Below are 20,613 nucleotides of genomic sequence, written 5' to 3'. Positions count from 1 at the left end.
ATTTACATCTGTCATCCTAATCACTTAGATTCACTTGAATTTGCCTATTCTGGACATTTCGTAAATAGAATCATACAATATGTCATCATTTGTGACTGTCTTCTTTCACTGAGCATGTTATAGGAAGTATGCATGTAGTAGCTTGTGTCAGTACTTTGTGTTTTCATTACTGACGAATAGTCCGTTATATGAATATACCATGTTTTATGTATCCATTCATTGGTTTCTACACTTTTGGGTTGTTTCCACTTTTTGACTATTACATACAATGCTGCTATGAGAACATCCATGCGTAAGTTTTTATGTGTGCATATATTTTCATATTTCTTGGGTACATACCTAAGAATGAAATTGCTGGGCCATGTGGTAACTATATATTTAACTTTTTGAGGAACCACCACATTGTTTTCCAAAGCAGCTGTACCATTTTACATGCCCACTAGCATCATGCAAGTGTAATTTCTCCATATCCTCACCAATGCCTGTTTTCCACTTTGTTTTTGTTTTTATTATACCCAACCTAGCGGTGTGAAGTAGTGTTTCATTGTGATTTTGATTAGCATTTCCTTAATGATAAGTGACGTTGAATGTATTTTCATGCCTTTAGTGGCCATTTGTATGTCTTCTTTGAAAAATGTCTATTCAGATCCTTAGCTTATTTTTTAATTGGGTTAGCTGTCTTTTTACTGTTGAGTTGCCAGAGTTCTTTATATAGTCTGAACTTTAGGTTAGATTTATGTTTAACAAATATTTTCTCCTATTTTATGCATTGTTTTTTTCACTTTCATGATAGTGTTCTTTGATACATAAACGTTGGTTTTGATTAAGTCCATTTTTTTTCTTTGGTTCTTGTGCTTTTAGTGTCATTTCTAAGAAACCATTTTCTGATCCAATGCCATGAAGATTTACACTTATGTTTTCTTATAAGAATTTTATGGTTTTAGCCCTTACATTTAGCCCTTTGATCCATTTTGAATTAACTTTTGTATATCTGAGGTAGGTGTGAAGTAGGAATCCACATTCATTCTTTTACATGGGCCATTCATTTCCCAGGGCCTTATATTGAAAAGGCTGTTTCTTCCCTATTGAATTATCTTAGCACCCTTGTTGAAAATCAACTGACTATATAGATACATGGGTTTATTTCTGGATTCTGAGTTCTATTCCATTCATCTGTATGTCTGTCTCTATGCCAGACCTGGTTTGTTTTTGATCCACTTTTTAGTTAAATATTGATTTAGTCCTTTTATTTAAACCTCATAAATATAAAAAGCAATCTGTGTAATATAGTAACACAATATTAAATGACTATTTCATTGCTTTGCAATGTCCTCCTACAAGTTTTGTAGACCTATAATGAACAGTTGCTTGTAGAAATTTCTTGAGTTAATAGTGTATCATTGAGAATTTAGCAAAGGGTACACAAAATCTTTTGGGAATAAAATCATTTAGACTTTCAGAATGCCGACTCAGGTACAGTTGCTTTTGGTAGTTAATTCTAACTTTCATGAGTGAAAATCAGGAATAAACCTTGTATTCTTTGTCTTTGATAGGACATTTTAATGGTATAGTACCAATTATTTGTTGATACAGTTAAGAATCTTACTTCTTGGTCCTATTGTTTTCCCTAAACAAACTGTGAAGAGAAGGGAAACTTGGGAATTGATATATCTGTATGCTATTAATTTAAGCAGGTATACTCATCCTAAGTTTGTGTACATAGTCTTTAATCTTAGAAGTGTATATTTGTTTCAGTTTTTAGGTCAGTGTACACAGGTAAAGTTCATTGTATTTCACCCCTATTCACCATTAGATCTTTGTGTGTTACTGATTAATTGTGAAAGAGGTAGGGGGCTTTTTAACTTATATATAATTATGAAGATGTTCTGGAAGCTTGCAGAAAGGTTAGAGGATGCATCTTTGCGGAACTGAATGTAAAGCTACTCCAGAAGGAAGGAGTACCATAGATTTAAACTGTTGTTCTTTTCTATACTTTTTCTAAACCAAGTAATTTTATCTTGACAGGATGCAAATTCTATTAAAAAAATATTTTATATGAAAAAGGCAGAAATTGAACATCATGAAATGGCTAAGTCAAGCCTTCGAATGAGGTAGGTTTTAAAAATGTCTAAAATCCTTGTGCTTTTATTGTTTGTCAAATTTTCTAGATAGTGAAATCATTACAGTGGAAAATAAGATGCATGTTACATTTGAAGAGTGTATTTACAGTTGATGATGTATTTTGAAGAGAGTAGGCACAACTCTTACCCAGCCTCTTCACTGTAGCTTTAAGGGCTATATTTAAAAAACAATTTTAAAACTTTAACACCACTACACTTTTATTGCCACATATATACACACATATATGTGTATACATATATATTTGTATTTGCATGTAATATATATTACATAACATACATCATATGTGATAAATACATGTGATATTATATTTGTATATAATATGTGCAATAGTATATATTTATATTTGCATTAAGAATATGTAGCCAGGTGTCAGGACGTCTAAAGTCTTTTCCTGGCTTTTCCTTGTGCTAGGACTATGACTTTGAACAAGTCTTCTTCTAGGATTCCATTTCATCCTACCCTAAATGGAAAGTTTGAGTGGCTGCTTTCGAGGCTCTTCTGACCCTGCCGTTCGCCTCGTTACCAGCTCCTCTGGTCACTGCAGTAGCCATAAGTTCTCTACGACCAACTCAGGTCCATTCTCTTCTGCAGAATCATCAGGTTTTGGAAGCAAAGTCTGCTGCGCAGGCTCCGAAATATTTGAGAAATTCTGTTTAGAAAAGACAAAATCAATCGTTTCCTTTTGGTTTACCAAACATTCCGATTTCAGCTGTCAATTTTCTGAAGGTTTTTTTTTTTATCTTATCTCTGGGTAGGACTTCATCAAATTTGGCTGCAGCCAGGCTGACAGGTCCTTCGCATAGTAAAGGCAGCCTTGGTGAAGAGAGAAATCCCACTAGCAAGTACTACCGGTGAGAGAGTGAGTGTGTTTTAGTTTGAGAGCTGACCCGTGTTTATGAGGATAGGCATAGTAGTGTTGATGGCTAATTTGAAGTAATCTTTTTGGGTAGAGTTGAATTATTATGACACTTCGTTGTTGCATACTTTATTTAAAAGGTTGAGGTGTTCTAGTAGGCCTGACGTCACCTCTGGAGAATGCTCAAGCAGTTTGTCAGGTAGTGACAAATTAGTACTACCCGTAAAATGTGTAGTAAGATACTACAAAGGTTTGTGTTTATAGTAGAATTTATTGTAAAATATGAGCATCTTAGAAGAGAATTAACCAGTAATTATGAATGAATCTTTGTTTTTCATAAAATAAGGAGTAATATTGCATTTAAGTAAAAAAAAGACTCTCAAGGTCTACCTTAGGCTTTCCACCACCACTCTCTCATTTCTAAGAGACAAGAAGGTGGTAGTCTTGGCTAAGATTGCTTATGGGGAATATAAAAAGTACAGAGATAAATTGAGGAAGCAGTTGAATAGAAATTCTTTTTCTTTGATGTGAATGCTTTATTAATAGTTCCTATTTCCTGTAAAGTAACCAGATTATTATAACGTCTTTCCCTCTCTCCTGATTGCTTCTTTTTCTTTGCAGCAATAAAAGAGCAGTCCAAGGGGGCCGACTGTCGGCAATCACCATGGCACTTCAGTATGGCTCAGAAAGCGAGGAGGATGCTGCTTTAGCTGGTAGGCGTTAGGTTCTGACTAGTCAGATGCCCTCTCTGTGGCTCTTCCTGGTGGAGCCGAGTTGCAGTGACTTTGGTCCAGCTGGGAGCTTCTCAGTTTTTGGAGTACATGCTCTTTGTTGCATTCTGATTGCACTCTTTGCTTGGCAAACTTAGCAAAAGCTCATTGCTTTACTTTGGGTTAAAGCTTGTGTCTGAGTAAATAAATGCTCCTGCAAAAACAATAGTGAGTATGAGTGATGCCATCAGAAAATCCCAAGAAGACATTTATATTGTCTTATTGTCTTAGATTTCCTGTCAGTGGCTTATATTTTCAGTAGGCTAATTTTTCCTCAGCTAGAATTTAGGATTTAAAGGTAGATGTGAATTACAAGAAGAGCATCATGGTAAATTGGCATTTAAACAAGGCCAACAAAGGGCACTGGGCGCTGAGAATCCATGTAAACATACAGTTTGTTATTAGCGACCTAAAAAACAGCCGTAAAATGTGTTTGATTTCATTGTCTATTTTAAGTGCGATATATTTTTATGTTACTGCAGATTTTTTTTGTATATAGAGAGAAAATTTGTTTTATAAAATTATTCTGGCATATCTTTTGAATCTATAATAAAATGTGCCACAGCAGATTTTTCCAGCTATATCTTATTTTCTACTAAATCTTCTACAGAAATTTCATAATTAATATAGACTACTTACTAGAGTATGAATTTAATTTTTTGACACTCGTCTACAGAATTAAAAAGTTTTTTACTGAAATCAGGCCTGGTCTTATCAAAACTTGAAAGAAAATTTTATCTTTCATTAGCTTTGATTTCTGCTGAGCATAAAAGTGGCACATGTGTTTTGTTGTAGGTTTCCTTCTTACTTCATTAACCAACCTTATGGTAGCATAACAAATTGAAGGAGAACCACACCATTTACAAAAGTCCTAAGAAAGTATTCATTGCTTTTTTTCTATAAATAGTACCTTTGTCACAAGAAGAGTCTTATTTATGATTTAGTAACCTCAGCTCTTAAGAAAACAAAGTACATGCCACCCAACTTTGTATGTAATAGACCCTTCAGGCTGTTGTTCAGAAACTCTTTAACCTTAAGATAGTCAAGATTGTAACATATAATCTGTTTGGTTTTGTACTTCCTGTTCCTGGAAACAATGTTGGGGTAGGTGCAGCGAGCATAGTGAAGCAGGGGTAACTGAGGATCTTGGAGCAACACAAGGAGCCATGGGAAGAAGGCATGAGAATCCAAAAAGTGTGGCCTGGCTTCTTGAGGTGCTTCACTTAGAGACAAACAGCACTGCCCGAGGCAGATGCACGGAGTCGAAGGGCAGCCGCTGCAGTACTACCGGAACAGAAATGTGTAGGGGCAGAATGGGAAAGATAGACAAAACTTCTGTTCCTCTCCCACCAAGATGAGATAAGACAAGAAGGCAAAAAGAGAGAAAGTGAGCTAAATAGAAAACATAAAGGTGAGAGAAACAACCCCAGAATTGTACCAGACATCCTATCAGTGGTAATGCCCTAAATTTGCCAATTAAGATAGGTTCAGTGGGGTTTTTTAAAGATCAAGTTATATGCTGGTGACAGGTATCTTAAATATAAAAATACAGAAAAGTTAAATATGAAAGGATGAAAAAAGATATATCAGGCAAATAATAACCAAAGGTCATCACACTGCCTGCTGATAAAATGGACATTCAAGTAAAACATATTAGCAAGTATAAAAAGGAGCTACCTCATAATGATATGAATTTTATTTCATCAGGAAAATAAGTTATAAAAGGGCTCACGATACGTAAAACAGGCAGCTGGAACGTCAAAGAGAAAATGAGAACATTTCCCTTATGGTGGGAGCCCACTGCTCTCAATTGCTAGATAGGCTGGAAAGCCAGGGAAGACAGATTTGAATACCCTTCCTCATGTGGTATTTGTCCTGAAACAGATTAATACAGACTTACTGTTGTCTTAAAGCAACACACATTTATTCTCTTCAGTTCTGGAGTTTTTGGTAGTGTTCCTTCTGAAGACTTGAGGGGATAATTCGTTTCCTCACCTTTTCTAGTTTCTAATGGCTGCCTGTGTCCTTAGCTCCCAGCCGCCTCCTCTGTATCCACAGTGCAACACTGCCCTCCGCATCTGTCAGCCCATCTCTTCCCTGGGACCTTCGTGCCTGCCGCTTTTAAGGACCCTTGTGTTTACTTTGAGTGCCCAGAGATAATCCAAGATAATCTCCCAAACTCAAGATCCTTAATTTATTCACATGTGCAAAGTCCCTTTTAACACATAAGATAATAGCCATAGGTTCTACGGATTAGGACATGGATGTATGGCTATTATTCGGCCTACCACAGCAAAACTGGTAGAGCAGACAGATATTCTACAGTTAGAGAATTGTTCTTCTCGGGTTCACATGGCACATTTGCAGAAATTGACTATGTACTGAACCATGGGACAGATTTCAACAAATTTGAAAGATTTTATATACACTATTTCTGACCACAGTGCAGCTTTGATAGCAACTAGTAATAAATAGATAAAATTTTAATTTCTCTTTTTTAAAAAGAGAATTTATAGAAATTTAATTACCTGAAATAGAACAATAACAATAATGAATATAATACATATCAAAACACTAGAGGTGTAGCTAAAATGGAACTTCAGAAAGAAATTTATTAGGTCTGAATTCTTCCATATAGAAAAGCAGCTGAAAGTCAAGGTACTAAGCATCCAACATAAGTAAATAAGAGAATAAAACAAAAATGGTAGAAAAAATAAGAAAGCTAGGAGCAAAAATTCATTAGAAAGGAAACCTGTAATAGGAAAGATCAATAAAGTCAAGTGTTTTTGTTAAAACTAATAAAATAGGCAAATCTGTGGTGAGAATATCAAAAAAAGAAACAGAAGGCACAAATAAATATTAGGGGAAAGAGGGAGCCTACGGATATTAGAAGAATGTATGAGCTGCTTAATGGAAATGACTTTGAAAACTTAGATGAAATGGGTAAGTTCCTATAAAATGGTAAATGTCTAAAACTGATTCAAGAATAAAAAGGCTGAAAGAAATTCAGGTGACGAACAGGCACATGAAAAGATGTTCCACATCACTAGTCATCAGGGAAATGCAAATTAAAACCACAATGAGCCAACATCATACTTAACAGTGAAAAGCTAAAAGCTTTTCCTCTAAGATTGGGAACAAGACAAGGATGCCCACTCTCCCCACTTTTTTTTTTTAAATTAATTTTTTTATTTTGGTATCATTAATCTACAATTACATGAAGAACATTATGTTTACTAGGCTCCCCCTTTCACCAAGTCCCCCCCACATACCCCTTCACAGTCACTGTCCATCTGCATAGTAAGATGCTGTAAAATCACTACTTGTCTTCTCTGTGTTGCACAGCCCTCCCCGTGCCCCCCCCCACACTATACATGCTAATCGTAATGCCCCCTTTCTTTTTCCCCACCCTTGTCCCTCCCTTCCCACCCATCCTCCCCAGTCCCTTTCCCTTTGGTAACTATTAGTCCATTCGTGGGTTCTGTGATTCTGCTGCTGTTTTGTTCCTTCAGTTTTCCTTTATTCTTATACTGCACATAAGAGTGAAATCATTTGGTACTTGTCTTTCTCCACCTGGCTTATTTCACTGAGCATAATACTCTCTAGCTCCATCCATGTTGTTGCGAATGGTAGGATCTGTTTTTTTCTTATGGCTGAGTAATATTCCATTGTGTATATGTACCACATCTTCTTTATCCATTCATCTACTGATGGACATTTAGGTTGCTTCCATATCTTAGCTATTGTAAATAGTGCAGTGATAAACATAGGGGTACATCTATCTTTTTCAAACTGGAGTGCTGCATTCTTAGGGTAAATTCCTAGAAGTGGAATTCCTGGGTCAAATGGTAAGTCTGTTTTGAGCATTTTGAGAAACCTCCATACTGCTTTCCACAATGGTTGAACTAATTTACATTCCCACCAGCAGTGTAGGAGGGTTCCCCTTTCTCCGCAACCTCGCCAACGTTTGTTGTTATTTGTCTTTTTGATGGTGGCGATCCTTACTGGTGTGAGGTGATACCTCATTGTGGTTTTAATTTGCATTTCTCTTATGATTAGCGATGTGGAGCATCTTTTCATGTGCCTGTTGGCCATCTGGATTTCTTCTTTGGAGAACTGTCTATTCAGCTCCTCTGCCCATTTTTTAATTGGATTATTTGCTTTTTGTTTGTTGAAGTGTGTGAGCTCTTTATATATTTTAGATGTCAACCCTTTATCGGATCTGTCATTTATGAATATATTCTCCCATACTGTAAGATACTTTTTTGTTCTATTGATGGTGTCCTTTGCTGTACAGAAGCTTTTTAGCTTGATATAGTCCCACTTGTTCATTTTTGCTTTTGTTTCCCTTGACCAGGGAGATAGGTTCATAAAGAAGTCACTCATGTTTATGTTCATGAGATTTTTGCCTGTGTTTTTTTCTAAGAGTTTTATGGTTTCATGACTTACATTCAGGTCTTTGATCCATTTCGAATTTACTTTTGTGTATGGTGTTAGACAGTGATCCAGTTTCATTCTCTTACTTGTAGCTGTACAGTTTTTGCCAGCACCATCTGTTGAAGAGACTGTCATTTCCCCATTGTATGTCCTTGGCTCCTTAATCGTATATTAATTGACCATATATGTTTGGGTTAATGTCTGGCATCTTTATTCTGTTCCACTGTTCTGTGGCTCTGTTCTTGTGCCAGTACCAAATTGTCTTGATTACTGTGGCTTTGTAGTAGAGCTTGAAGTTGGGGAGCGAGATTCCCCCCACTTTATTCTTCCTTCTCAGGATTGCTTTGGCTATTCAGGGTCTTTGGTGTTTCCATATGAATTTTTGAACTATTTGTTCCAGTTCATTGAAGAATGCTGTTGGTAATTTGATAGGGATTGCATCGAATCTGTATATTGCTTTGGGCAGGATGGCCATTTTGACGATATTAATTCTTCCTAGCCAGGAGCATGGGATGAGTTTCTATTTGTTAGTGTCCTCTTTAATTTCTCTTAAGAGTGTCTTATAGTTTTCAGGGTATAGGTCTTTCACTTCCTTGGTTAGGTTTATTCCTAGGTATTTTATTCTTTTTGATGCTATTGTGAATGGAATTGCTTTCCTGATTTCTCTTTCTGTTAGTTCATTGTTAGTGTATAGGAAAGCCACAGATTTCTGTGTGTTAATTTTGTATCCTGCAACTTTACTGAATTCCGATACTAGTTCTAGTAGTTTTGGAGTGGAGTCTTTAGGGCTTTTTATGTACAATATCATGTCATCTGCAAATAGTGACAGTTTGATTTCTTCTTTACCAATCTGGATTCCTTGTATTTCTTTGTTTTGTCTAATTGCCGTGGCTCGGACCTCCAGTACTATGTTGAATTAACAATGGGGCCACTCTCCCACTTTTATTCAATGTAATACTGGAGGTCCTAGCCACAGCAATCATGACAACACAAAGAAATAAAAGGCATCCAGATTTGTAAGGAAGAAGTTAAACTGTCACTCTTTGCAGATGACATGATACTGTATGTAAAAAACCCTAAAGAATACACCCCAAAACTACTAGAACTGAAGTCAGCAGAGTTGCAGGATACAAAATTAATGCACAGAAATCTGTTGCATTTCTATATACTAGTGATGAACTAGCAGAAAGAGAAATCAGGAAAACAATTTGATTCATAATTGCATCAAAAAGAATAAAATAACTAGGAATAAACCTAATCAACTAGGTGAAAGACCTGTACCCTGAAAACTACAAGGCACTCATGAAGAGAAATTTAAGAAGACACCAATAAATGGAAATATGTCCCTTGCTCATGGATAGGAAGAATTAATATTATCAAAATGGCCTGCGTGAAATAATCTACAGATTCAGTGCAGTCCCTATCAAAATACCAACAGCATTCTACAACAAACTAGAATAGTTCTAAAATTCATATGGAACCACAAAAGACCCCAAATAGCCAAAGCAATCCTGAGAAGGAAGAAATAAAGCTGGGGGGATTACGCTCCTCAACTACAAGCTCTACTACAAAGCCACAGTAATCAAAACAATTTAGCACTGGCACAAGAACAGACCCATAGGTCAGTGGAACAGACTAGAGAGCCTAGATATAAGCTCACACATATATGGCCAATTAATATACGATAAAGGAGCCATGGATGTACAGTGGGGAAACAACAGCCTCTTCAACAGCTGATGTTGGCAAAACTGGACAGCTACATGTAAGAGAATGAAACTGGATAGTTGTCTAACTCCATACACAAAAGTAAACTCAAAATGGATCAAAGACCTGATGTAAGTCATGAAACCATAAAACTCTTAGAAGAAAACATAGGCAAAAATCTCTTGAATATAAATGTGAGCATCTTTTTCCTGAACACATCTCCTTGGGCAAGGAAAGCAAAAGCAAAAATGAACAAGTGGGACTACATCAAAATAAAAAGCTTCTGTACAGCAAAGGACAGGATCAGTAGAACAAAAAGGCATCCTACAGTATGGGAGAATATATTCATAGATGACATCTGATAAGGGGTTAACATCCAAAGTATATAAAGACCTCACATGCCTCAACACCCAAAAAGCAAATAACCTGATTAAAAAATGGGCAGAAGATCTGAACAGAGACTTCTCCAAAGAAGAAATCCAGATGGCCAACAGGCACATGAAAAGATGCTGCACATCACTAATCATCAGGGAAATAAATGCAAATTAAAACCACAACGAGATATCACCTCACACCAGTTAGGATGGCCAGCATCGAAAAAACAAGGAACAACAAATGCTGGCAAGGATGCAGAGAAAGGGGAACCCTCCTACACTGCTGGTGGGAATGTAACCTAGTTCAACCATTGTGGAAAGGAATGTGGAGGTTCCTCAAAAAACTAAAAATAGAAATACCATTTCACCCGGGAATTACACTCCTAGGAATTTACCCAAAGAAAACAAGATCCCAGATTCAAAAAGACATATGCACCCCTATGTTTATCGCAGCACTATTTACAATAGCCAAGATACGGAAGCAACCTAAGTGTCCACCAGTAGATGAATGGATAAAGAAGATGTGTTACATATACACAATGGAATATTAATGAGCCATAAGAAGAAAACAAATCCTACCATGTGCAACAACATGGATGGAGCTAGAGGGTATTATGTTCAGTGAAATAAGCCAGGTGGAAAAAGACAAGTACCAAATGATTTCCCTCATTTGTGGAGTATAACAACGAAGCAAAACTGAAGGAACAAAACAGCAGCAGACTCAAAGACCCCAAGAAGGGACTAGCGGTTACCAAAGGGAAAAGTTTGTGGAGGGTGTTTGGGAGGGAGGGAGAAGGAGATCAAGGGGCATTATAATTAGCAATCACAATATAGGTAGGTCACAGGGAAGGCAGTATAGCACAGAGAAGACAAGTAGTGACCATAGCATCTTACTATGCTGGAGGACAGTGACTGCAGTGGGGTGTGGAGGGGACTTGATAATAGGGGTGAATGTTGAAACCACATTGTTACTCATGTGAAATCTTTGTAAGAAACAGAATTATATACAAACTCCTGCAAAGAATAGAAGAAAAGCTCTCCAGTTCATTCTATGACTCTAATGTAACCTAGAGATCAAAACCAAACAAAATGTAGGCACACTGTATCTAGCAGTGTATATGGAAGCTAAGTACACACACACATGATAACACAGTTGGGTGTATTCTGGGAATACGAGGTCGGTTCAGCATTAGAAAAGATAAAAGTATCATTCACTACATTAATAGATTAAAATAGTAAAACTGTATTATTAGCTCAGCAGGTGATTGATAAGTGCTTCAGTTCCCATTCATGACAAATACTTAGCAAACTAGGAATAGAAGGCGATCTTTCCTCACTTCATAAAGGGTGTCTCCACTTTTAATGGAGAGATATTTGCAGCATTCCTCTTACCATAAGAAGCAAAGTAAAAATATAACCTCTTTTGGTCAAAGTACTAGCCAGCCTACTACTGTGTCAGCAATGAAGGTATATGAATCAGAAAAGATTTTAAAGGGTTGCAACTGTTAGATTGTTTTTTGACTTTTCTACTCAAGAGACTGTACAGGTAAGTTATTACAATTAATAAAAATAAGGTGCTAGACAGAAGATCACTATACAAAAATTATTTCTTGAATCAGCCACAAATAGTATAGTTTTTTCAAAGATAAAAGTCTACAGTAGCAACAAAGCTTATATTTAGGTATAAATCCAACAAAAGATGTGCAAGTTCTTTACGGAAAAGATCAGGGCTAGTGGAGTCAGAAAAGACCAGTTTCAAATCCTGTCTTTTTTTTCTAGCTGGATAACGAGGTCCAAATCTCCTCTCCTGCTTTACAGGCTGGCTGACCTTGGGCAAGCCATCAACCTCTCATGCCCAGTTTTCTCACTTGGAGAAGTTACAGTAACTGTTCTGTGTGGTATTAGAATTACCTGAAGCTGGTGCCTGTTAAGCTTCTAACACATAAGTACTCAGTAAATGATGGTCATTCTTACCTGGGAACACACAAGGATTTTGGTTTTCCTGATTCATGAAGAAAAATTTAAATTATTGTCCTTTTACACATTTAAGAATTTAGGAAAATGGGCAATATATTTTATATTTCTATAAAAATGATTGTATATTTTGTTTGGGTATTTTAATGATTAGCTTCTACCTAAAAATTTCCTCATTAAGGGAAGACATCATTCCTGAGGGGTGATATAGATGAGGGGGAAAAGTCACAGAGATTTAAGGAAATGAAGTCTGCCAGGATCGGCCCTAAACTACATGCCATTGCATTAGTCCTGAGGTCTGTGAATGGCTACCTGCTCCTTTACTAAGCAAGAAGTCTGTTCAGACGTCGCATTTAAAAAAAGAGAAACTACTCGTGACCTTTTAAAACAGTGTACTTTTTTCTAGTTATGTTCTCTTCTAGTTCTATTTTATTTCTATGTAACATTTCTCTAAGTAAACTTAGAATTACATTAGGCACTACTAATATCATTTTTAATGAATGCTAGAGACTACTCTTTTAAAATAAGTATTCTCAAATGTATATAGCTTAATCTGAAAGTTTGTTTAAAGAGCTTTAAAGTATGCTACTTTTTTCCCCTTATAAATGTTCTTTGTCTTTCCAGCTGCACGTTATGAAGAAGGAGAGTCAGAAGCAGAGAGCATCACGTCTTTTATGGATGTTTCAAATCCTTTTTATCAGCTTTATGACACAGTTAGGAGCTGTCGGAATAACCAAGGGCAGCTGATAGCTGAACCCTTTTTCCACTTGCCTTCAAAGAAAAAATACCCTGATTATTACCAGCAAATTAAAATGCCCATATCACTACAACAAATCAGGTAAGATATCTTTTACATTACTCAGTATGAATCTGTTTCCTTGTGATTGGGCCTGCACACATCTTCCTTCCTAAAATAGATAGGGTACTGAAGGTGGAAATGTTTTTCACATCTCTTGACAATGCTTGAATATCACTCCTGTAAGAAAAGTGAGAAATAATTTGATTAAATACAAATGATATTCTTTTTCCTGCAATAGAGTCAAGAGGCAAAAAACAGAAGCTGTTCCAGCGAGGCATTCATGTGTCCGATTAGAGGTTATAAAAGTCATGCAGCTCAAAATTTAGCCCTTCATTTTCTAACAACTGAGCAAAGTACAAAATCTTTCTGCCTGTACTTTTTATTGATATTTTAATTCCAACAGTTCATCTGTATTTAAATTTTGTACCTGTGGTTGAACCCCCAGAATAAGCACTGTCAGCTGGTAGGGAATTCGTTAGCTGAAACAATGCCTGAAAGGTGTTTCATCTTGGTTTCCCTTTTCTGTTCAGAAAATGTTAAAGTGATCATTGGGAATTCAGCCAGACAGAATACTTAAACCACCATGGTATCATTAAAAATAGTAGGAAATTAGTAGTATTATGAAATAGGATGTTTTGTAATTCCGCAGTGTGGGTTTCCCAGTGTACTGGATAGAGACAGGATGAAGATTAAATATCTTACCTGGGCCAGGTCAGGGAGATAATTCTGGTCCTTGCTGGATCCTTGGAAGGGTGGCTAACAATGTGTGTTTCATGGTTTTGCATTTGTAACTTTCTTTTCATCATTTGGTCAATAAGATTCATGTTTTCATTTAACCCAAACTGTGGAGATTTTGTATACAAGTAGGACATAGAAAATCAGTTTATTTGGCCCTCTTAAAATAACGTGCAAATTAAGTATGCCATTCATTAAGAAAATAGCCTAAAAATTTATCTTTTAAAATCTTTGGCTTGGAAAAGCTCATGACAGTCTCGTAGATGGTGAAAGGTTCCCTTTTAATCGAACAATTTTTGTCCTTAGTTTCTTTTCTCCCTCAGTCTTTTTTTTTTTTAATTTAGTTAATTTAGTTCAAAAGAAGACAGATCTTCAGCCAAGTCAATCACCTACTTACAACCTTCTTCCAAGTTATAATTTTCCAATATAAACTTGCTTTGTTAGACCAATAATTCTGCACCCCTCCCTCCTTTTAAGTGGATTCTGACAGCTGTCTGGAACACGGGTACGGGAGTGTGAGGGATGCAGGACTGGCAGTAGCACACTCAGCTTCTGAAGGGTCAACTCTTAGGATGTGTAATCTTCCTCCTTCCAGGCACAAATGCCAAGCCGGGGTGCCCAACAGGAGTTCCCTTGTGCTCTCCACCAGAGCTGCAGTACAGTCCAGGAGGACTTCTGTGATGGTGGGAATGTTGCTTTATCCATACTGTCCACTACAGCAGCCACGAGTTACATGGGACTTGCTGGGCTCTTGTAATGTGGCCAGTGCAACTAAGGAAGTAGATTTAGATTTTAATTCTGCCTAGTTCTGACTTAAATAGCCACATGTGGCTAGTGGCCACTGTATTGTATAGCACAGTCCTAGGAAGACTTGTTGGCAGAAGGAGGATAGTTGGGTGTCATCAAAAGCAACAAAAAATGGAATAGTGAGCAGGAGCTAGACAGCGTGACTCCATGTGCCACCTTCCATTGTGCTGAGGCTTGTCTTTTCCATACTTTATCTCCCATTTTTCCCTTCCCTCCTTGATTAACATCCATCTGATAAATACCTGCAGATGGATTCTAGTATCATTTACAAGTCTGGGTTTTCTGGTCTTTGTGGATGTTGAGGACACCCAGCACATTACTCTTGGAGTTGGCAGGAGTGCATCTGAGGCTGTAACTGGAACTCTGGATGCTAACTGCACAGCTGGGGTGAGAGCTGAGTTTGTGCTTAGTTGGTTTTTTTTGCTTCTTTCCAGAGATGTTCCCTAACATTCATATCTCTGTAAGCATTACATGGAATCTGCATGTGGTTTTGATGAATTTTAAGTAAAAGTTTACATGCAGAATAGATGATTGTTCTAAGAGAAAAGTCTGGAATCTCTACATTCATTCTGTGAGACTGTTTACGTACATCATGGTTCTTAATACTCCTTTTGTGATTTTGATGAATAGTGTACAAGTGCTTCAGTCAAAATTTGAAAGTACAACCTGTCTAAAGCCATCCAGAGTTAGGGCAAACTGTGACTTCACTTTGTACAAAGTGTATAGAGGCTTTAGGAGACTCAGTGTTGGTACTAGCCATAGTATCTGAGGGAGATACTGGAATTCTTAAGACTTTTCAGTAAGGTAAGCAAACCTCTATTTTAAGCCATCATAATTAACTACAGGTGTTTGTATGGGAGACAGTAGTAAATGGACTCTACATACCCACCTCTCATTTACTATCTTAAGACAACTTCACTTCACTGTCCATACAGAACACCCTGGAGGTAAATATATTATTCTGAATGCTCCTTCATGGTATTGCCAGGACTTCCTCTTTTCTTTAACCCTTGTGAACTGGAATAGCATCTTATTCTCAGAAATGGGTAGATGACCATGATTCTTCATTAAGGTAGCTTAACATTTCCCTGATTTTTGTCTCTTTCTGGGGTTTGCACTAGGGTGTTCTCACTAGGATTTTTGCTTTGTAATTAACCACCTTACCAGTCCTCTTACTACTTACAGTGTTTTAATTTATTCTTTTGGATTTTCAATTCAGCTGTCATATTGTCTAAATGTCATAGTGCTTTTGCTTCCGCACTTTAATCTTGAAAGTGTTACCTGCAGGCCTCTGATCCGCATCAACAGTAAAGACACCCTCTACTGCTCGTCGGGCTTTTTTGCCCTGGACTTTCGGGAAGGGTGTATAATATTTTCATAATGGGAAAGTCTAGCCAAGTGTTTGTCTTCCACAGAACCAAGCTAAAGAACCAAGAATATGAAACTTTAGATCATTTGGAGTGTGATCTGAATTTAATGTTTGAAAATGCCAAGCGCTATAATGTTCCCAATTCAGCCATCTATAAGCGAGTTCTAAAATTGCAACAAGTCATGCAGGTAGGAATTTTTGATTTTGCTAAGCTGTATGTATAATTGAAATAATTTTACAAATTTTGAGTATGTTCTTTTAAGATGTGTGATTTCTCCCAGCGTTACACATTATCCATTTCAACCACAAGTACTGCCAGGTTTTTTTTAGAGTTATCAGGACCATGTAGATTAGAAGTAGTAGTTTAGATTGGGTTGGCCCTGGAAGGGGAGGATGCAGGGATTTGTCCCTGGGAGTAATTTCATAGTTCTTAGGAAGTTTCCCCTCAATTACACATGATTTTCTGTCATTTAGATTTTATTTCTTTGGTTCTCGATTTTGTCTCTGATAAGGTGAAATGGGCCCTAGGAGAAAGGACATCTTGGGGCTAATTAGTCATTGTGCAATGCCTGTGAGTTTCTCAGATCCTTTCTGAGAGCACACTTAGGAGGGTGTCTCAGGTCATACAGGTCACCTAGGGGTTTTGAGACAAGGCGTAGATAGGAAATACAAACTCTGTCTACCTGTCAGCTTTCGGTAGAACCTTTCTGGGAAGAGAATCTTAGAGCAAGGAAGCAACGAAAGCAATTTTAGATCACCTTCAGAATCTTCATTTCGTGAAGTCAGCACTGGATTTCAAGGATCTCCTTTTTGGTACTCGGTATGTGTTCCCTATATGTGGTTGGACTTTCTTCTGCTAGGCAGAAGGTCTTTAAAAATGAATGTGCTGAAAATAAGATCTTCTTTCACCTCTCACATGAAACTTTCTTCTTAGTCACACTGTTGCCTAAGAAGTCCAGAGTCCCAAAGGCCGTCTTCACATACAAGAGGCTTTACTCCAGAAGGGGCCACCCTGCAGCCTGCCTCCATGCTCTCAGCAAGGCGATTCCCTTTGTGGCCTTGAGTATAGTTTAGCTCGTGTTAATCCCTCAGCTCTCTGCATCCATTTTTTAACCTAATTTTCTGTCATGTAGGGTTTTGTTAAATTGGGTTATTGAAAATGTTTAAAGACTTGAATTTTTTATGTCCTACGCGTGGTTGTGTCTTTCTGGGTGAATCTGGCATGGCTAGCTCTGTAATATCCATATTCTCTAGGAGTGTTCCATAGAGGGAGCTTGACTACCGGGATCTGCTGTGTTTCAGGCAAAGAAGAAGGAGCTTGCCAGGAGAGATGACATCGAGGACGGGGACAGCATGATTTCATCAGCCCCCTCTGACGCTGGAAGTGCCAAAAGAAAAAGGTATATGCTTTTCTTAGAGCTGGAGACAGCTTCTCGGCTTCTCCTGGCTTTAGATTAAGTGCAGGAAAAAAATTCTTTTCAGTTACAAAGTATGAATTCTCTTAAAAGCTTTGAACATTTGATGACATGTTTTTAGAATTCATTTGTAAGTTGTACAGTTAGCACTTTTTTGGTACAAATACCATATTGCTTTTAACAATGACAGTTACTTAATGTAGCTTGGCAAAACATGTTAGAACATGTTATTCTTTTTGCTGTGCAGATTATTTTGTTTTAATGTGGCATTTTAAGAGTGCTGCTTAATCTAGGTTATGTAATTTCTACATGGTGAATTATCAAAAATTCGGTACTACTGCTGCAGTGAAGTGAGTAATTACTCTTATGCTTTGTTTTTCCTCATTAATCAGATCTTTATTAACCATTCAAAGGATGTCAGATTGTAAAATACCAAGTCATAACTTCTTGTAGTTCATAATATGTTAAGCTAGATTGATTTTTTTTCTCTCTAATCTTTCTTTCAACTTCCCTACCCTTCCTTTCTCTCACGGGTTTTGTGGAAGGGGACCTTACTATGAGGTTCTGAAGCTGGACTCCTGTAAAGAATCATACAAGACCATCTCTTTTGTCTGGGCCTCCTGCACGGAGTTTCTCTGGCTTGATCTGTGTGGAACACCATGTTCTCCCTCAGCCTTCACTGTCCTACCATCTTTGTAGCAGCAGTCAGTCCAGGGAGGATCCCTGAAACAAGGAATAAACTAATCGCGAATAGCGGGTTTGACGTATTCAGAGCTGAATGCAGAAGTCATGGTAACTGTTGACACACTTCTGCTCATACATTAATAGATCCAGTCAAATCAGAGGTTTTAAAAAAGTGGTTTAGAAAAGAGAAGCTGTCCTGTCTTTCCCTCTTGTAAATAGCATTTGGGAAAATTGTTTTAGCTTTGAAAATAGCTTTGCTCTTCTATGCCGTGGTAACTGAATTGATGGTGCACCCTGAGATGTCAGTCTCCTCCGTCACTGGCCTGTGAACTTCGTCCTTCCAAGTTCTTAATTCCTTGTTATACCAGGGACAACGGAGGAAAAATGTGAAACCAGATCAGAGACATCAAATCAAGAACATCTTTGAGTGTAATTATGTAACCACTACAGCATCACCTGTGTTTTCCAGCTCAGTCACCAATCAAAGATAAAAACTTCCCAGGCAAAAGAAGGTAACGGAGGGAAAAGCGATGGTGCCGCCAGTGCCGCACGGAAGGCGGACAGAGCTCTTACACCCGTAGAGTCTTAAGAAGACAGGTCTAAGGAAGCATTACCCAGACCACATACTTAAAAATTACTTGTCTCTGCGTCTACTTGAAGTTTGTGGGACAACCCAAGCAGATTAAATGAAAGTTACTACTCTGAAACCTCCCATAAAAATAAAACTAAGTATTAATGTTTCTAAAGTAAAAAAAAAAATCCCACTTCAGAAAAAAAGTCTTTTTACAAACAGGCTTCCTAGGAAGTGTTTTGTATAATAAAGGGAAACACACAAATAAGAGAACAAGTGTAAACCATAGCCAAAGAAATGAAAGGGCACACCAGGGTTTGATTTATAGGCATGAGTGGATGTTAAGTTGAGAGAAGCAAGTCCTATACTTTGGACAATGAGAAAGGAAATAACATAATAAGCCTTTTAGAAGGTAGTGTGTAAGATGTTTAAAAAGAAACAGAATTCTCCAGAATTCAGGCAAACACAGCAGTTTGGTAGGTTAAACCTATCCAGACAAGTCAGGGCCAAGTTTTCCAAGTACTACTTGACTTCCAAGTACTACTTGACTCCCAAGTATGGCTCTATCTTTCCCTTGATTTTTTTTTAGTATAAAGGGTGTGAAAAAAATAAATGTGGGTATGTTCTCTTCATTCTAGGAGTGCATCCTTCTCCCCCACCCTGTTATCCAAAAACCCACCTGCTGCCTTCCATGTTGAAAGGTTTCAAGTATTCTTAATATCTTTTATCCTTTGGATTGAATAATCCTCTTTTTCTCAACCATATTTGGTTTATACATGACCCTCTGATATGCTTGTTTTGTTCTCTTCACATGTAATGTTTGTTTCTGCTTTCCCAGGAACACTCTTGACAGTGAGATGTTGGGTCTCAGGAGGCTCTCCAGGTGTGCAGTCCTTTTTTATGCATAAATATATCTTTTAAAGTGTAACTTCTGTGGCATGGTCAGTACTGGTTAGGTAAAAAGTGAAGCCTTAAGCATGTGAAATAACGGTTTTCATTTGGGTGCCAGTTTACTTTATGGAAAAAAAAAAAAGCAGTATAGTTTAGAACTATAGCTGTAAAGTAAGTTCAGAGTTAACCTGGATGTGTTCAGAAGCTTTAATTCATTGCTGGCTTTGCCAGGGGGAGCGACCCCGTCCCCAGTCATGGTGGCTGTGCTCCTGCAGCAGAAGGCAGAGGCTGAGAGTGTTGGTGGCGTTGCTGGTGGCCAGGGGCTGGCAGGTGCTAGCTGCCTTTCAGGGATACTTTGGCAAGTTGGGGAACAGTTGAAGGATCAGAATAATGTCAATGGTCCGGGTGACATCAGTCTGTGTTGGCGCCTATGTCTTGGGCTAGTGCTTCTCAAGCATGAATACATTACTTCAGTCTCTGATCTTGTCCATGTTTTATTTCTTCAAAAATATCCATTCTGTTGCATGTTATTTGTGATTTTAAAATAGCCTGAGTTGCCCTGGTATAGTCCTAGTAGTTACTGCGTGCTGCTTTTATTTTCACCTCTGCCATCTGCCATTCATGGAGTGTCCATTGCTTGCAGAACACCAGACTCTGCTCTTATAGGTCGTAAAGGAGAATGTTAGTCATCACTTCTACCTACATGGAACATACTGGCTAGGAAAAGAGGCAGGTTGAAACAAATAATATGGGAGCACTGTAGTAAAATGATTATGTAAGGTACACGACTGCATAGTTGTATAGAAATGTTGCATGACTGCCCAAATAGCTTTAGGAAATAAGATTTCCTGTCATTCTTTTCCTTGCAAGTCAGGTGTTCTAAAGTTATCTCCATGTTGCTACCAGATGTAGTTCACTCTCCAAAATTACTGTGTTAGCATTATCTTCTTCCTAATCTTTTTTCTTAAGAAAAGATTTCTCGGCTAGATGGTAAATTCAAGAAAAAGACCATGGGTTACGTTTCTTTTCTATCCCTCTAGTGTGTGGCACTCACTCTGGGTGGTGGTAGAAATAGAAATGCAGGG

At 37.7% G+C, this 20,613-nt stretch overlaps 1 protein-coding gene across 28 annotated transcripts in view; it reads left to right on the top strand.

Annotated features, from left to right (window-relative positions):
* The window catches only part of PBRM1 (polybromo 1), a 105,806-nt gene that overhangs the window by 35,535 nt on the left and 49,658 nt on the right, over positions 1-20,613 (top strand). For 16 of the 28 annotated variants that reach the window (XM_036994795.2, XM_036994794.2, XM_036994792.2 and 13 more), the window contains 7 exons: positions 2,026-2,111; positions 2,898-2,993; positions 3,620-3,711; positions 12,882-13,095; positions 16,014-16,155; positions 17,270-17,367; positions 19,476-19,520. In XM_036994795.2, the coding sequence (XP_036850690.2) occupies positions 2,026-2,111; positions 2,898-2,993; positions 3,620-3,711; positions 12,882-13,095; positions 16,014-16,155; positions 17,270-17,367; positions 19,476-19,520 (773 nt within the window). Of the gene's footprint in view, positions 1-2,025; positions 2,112-2,897; positions 2,994-3,619; positions 3,712-12,881; positions 13,096-16,013; positions 16,156-17,269; positions 17,368-18,434; positions 19,451-19,475; positions 19,521-20,613 lie in introns of those variants that run through there. The other 12 variants (XM_073230690.1, XM_036994801.2, XM_036994793.2 and 9 more) reach the window with 3 other exon arrangements.

The sequence above is a fragment of the Manis javanica genome, chromosome 3, assembly GCF_040802235.1.
Source record: "Manis javanica isolate MJ-LG chromosome 3, MJ_LKY, whole genome shotgun sequence".
NCBI classification, from domain to species: Eukaryota; Metazoa; Chordata; class Mammalia; order Pholidota; family Manidae; genus Manis; species Manis javanica.
This window is presented reverse-complemented; position numbering and strand designations above follow the sequence as displayed.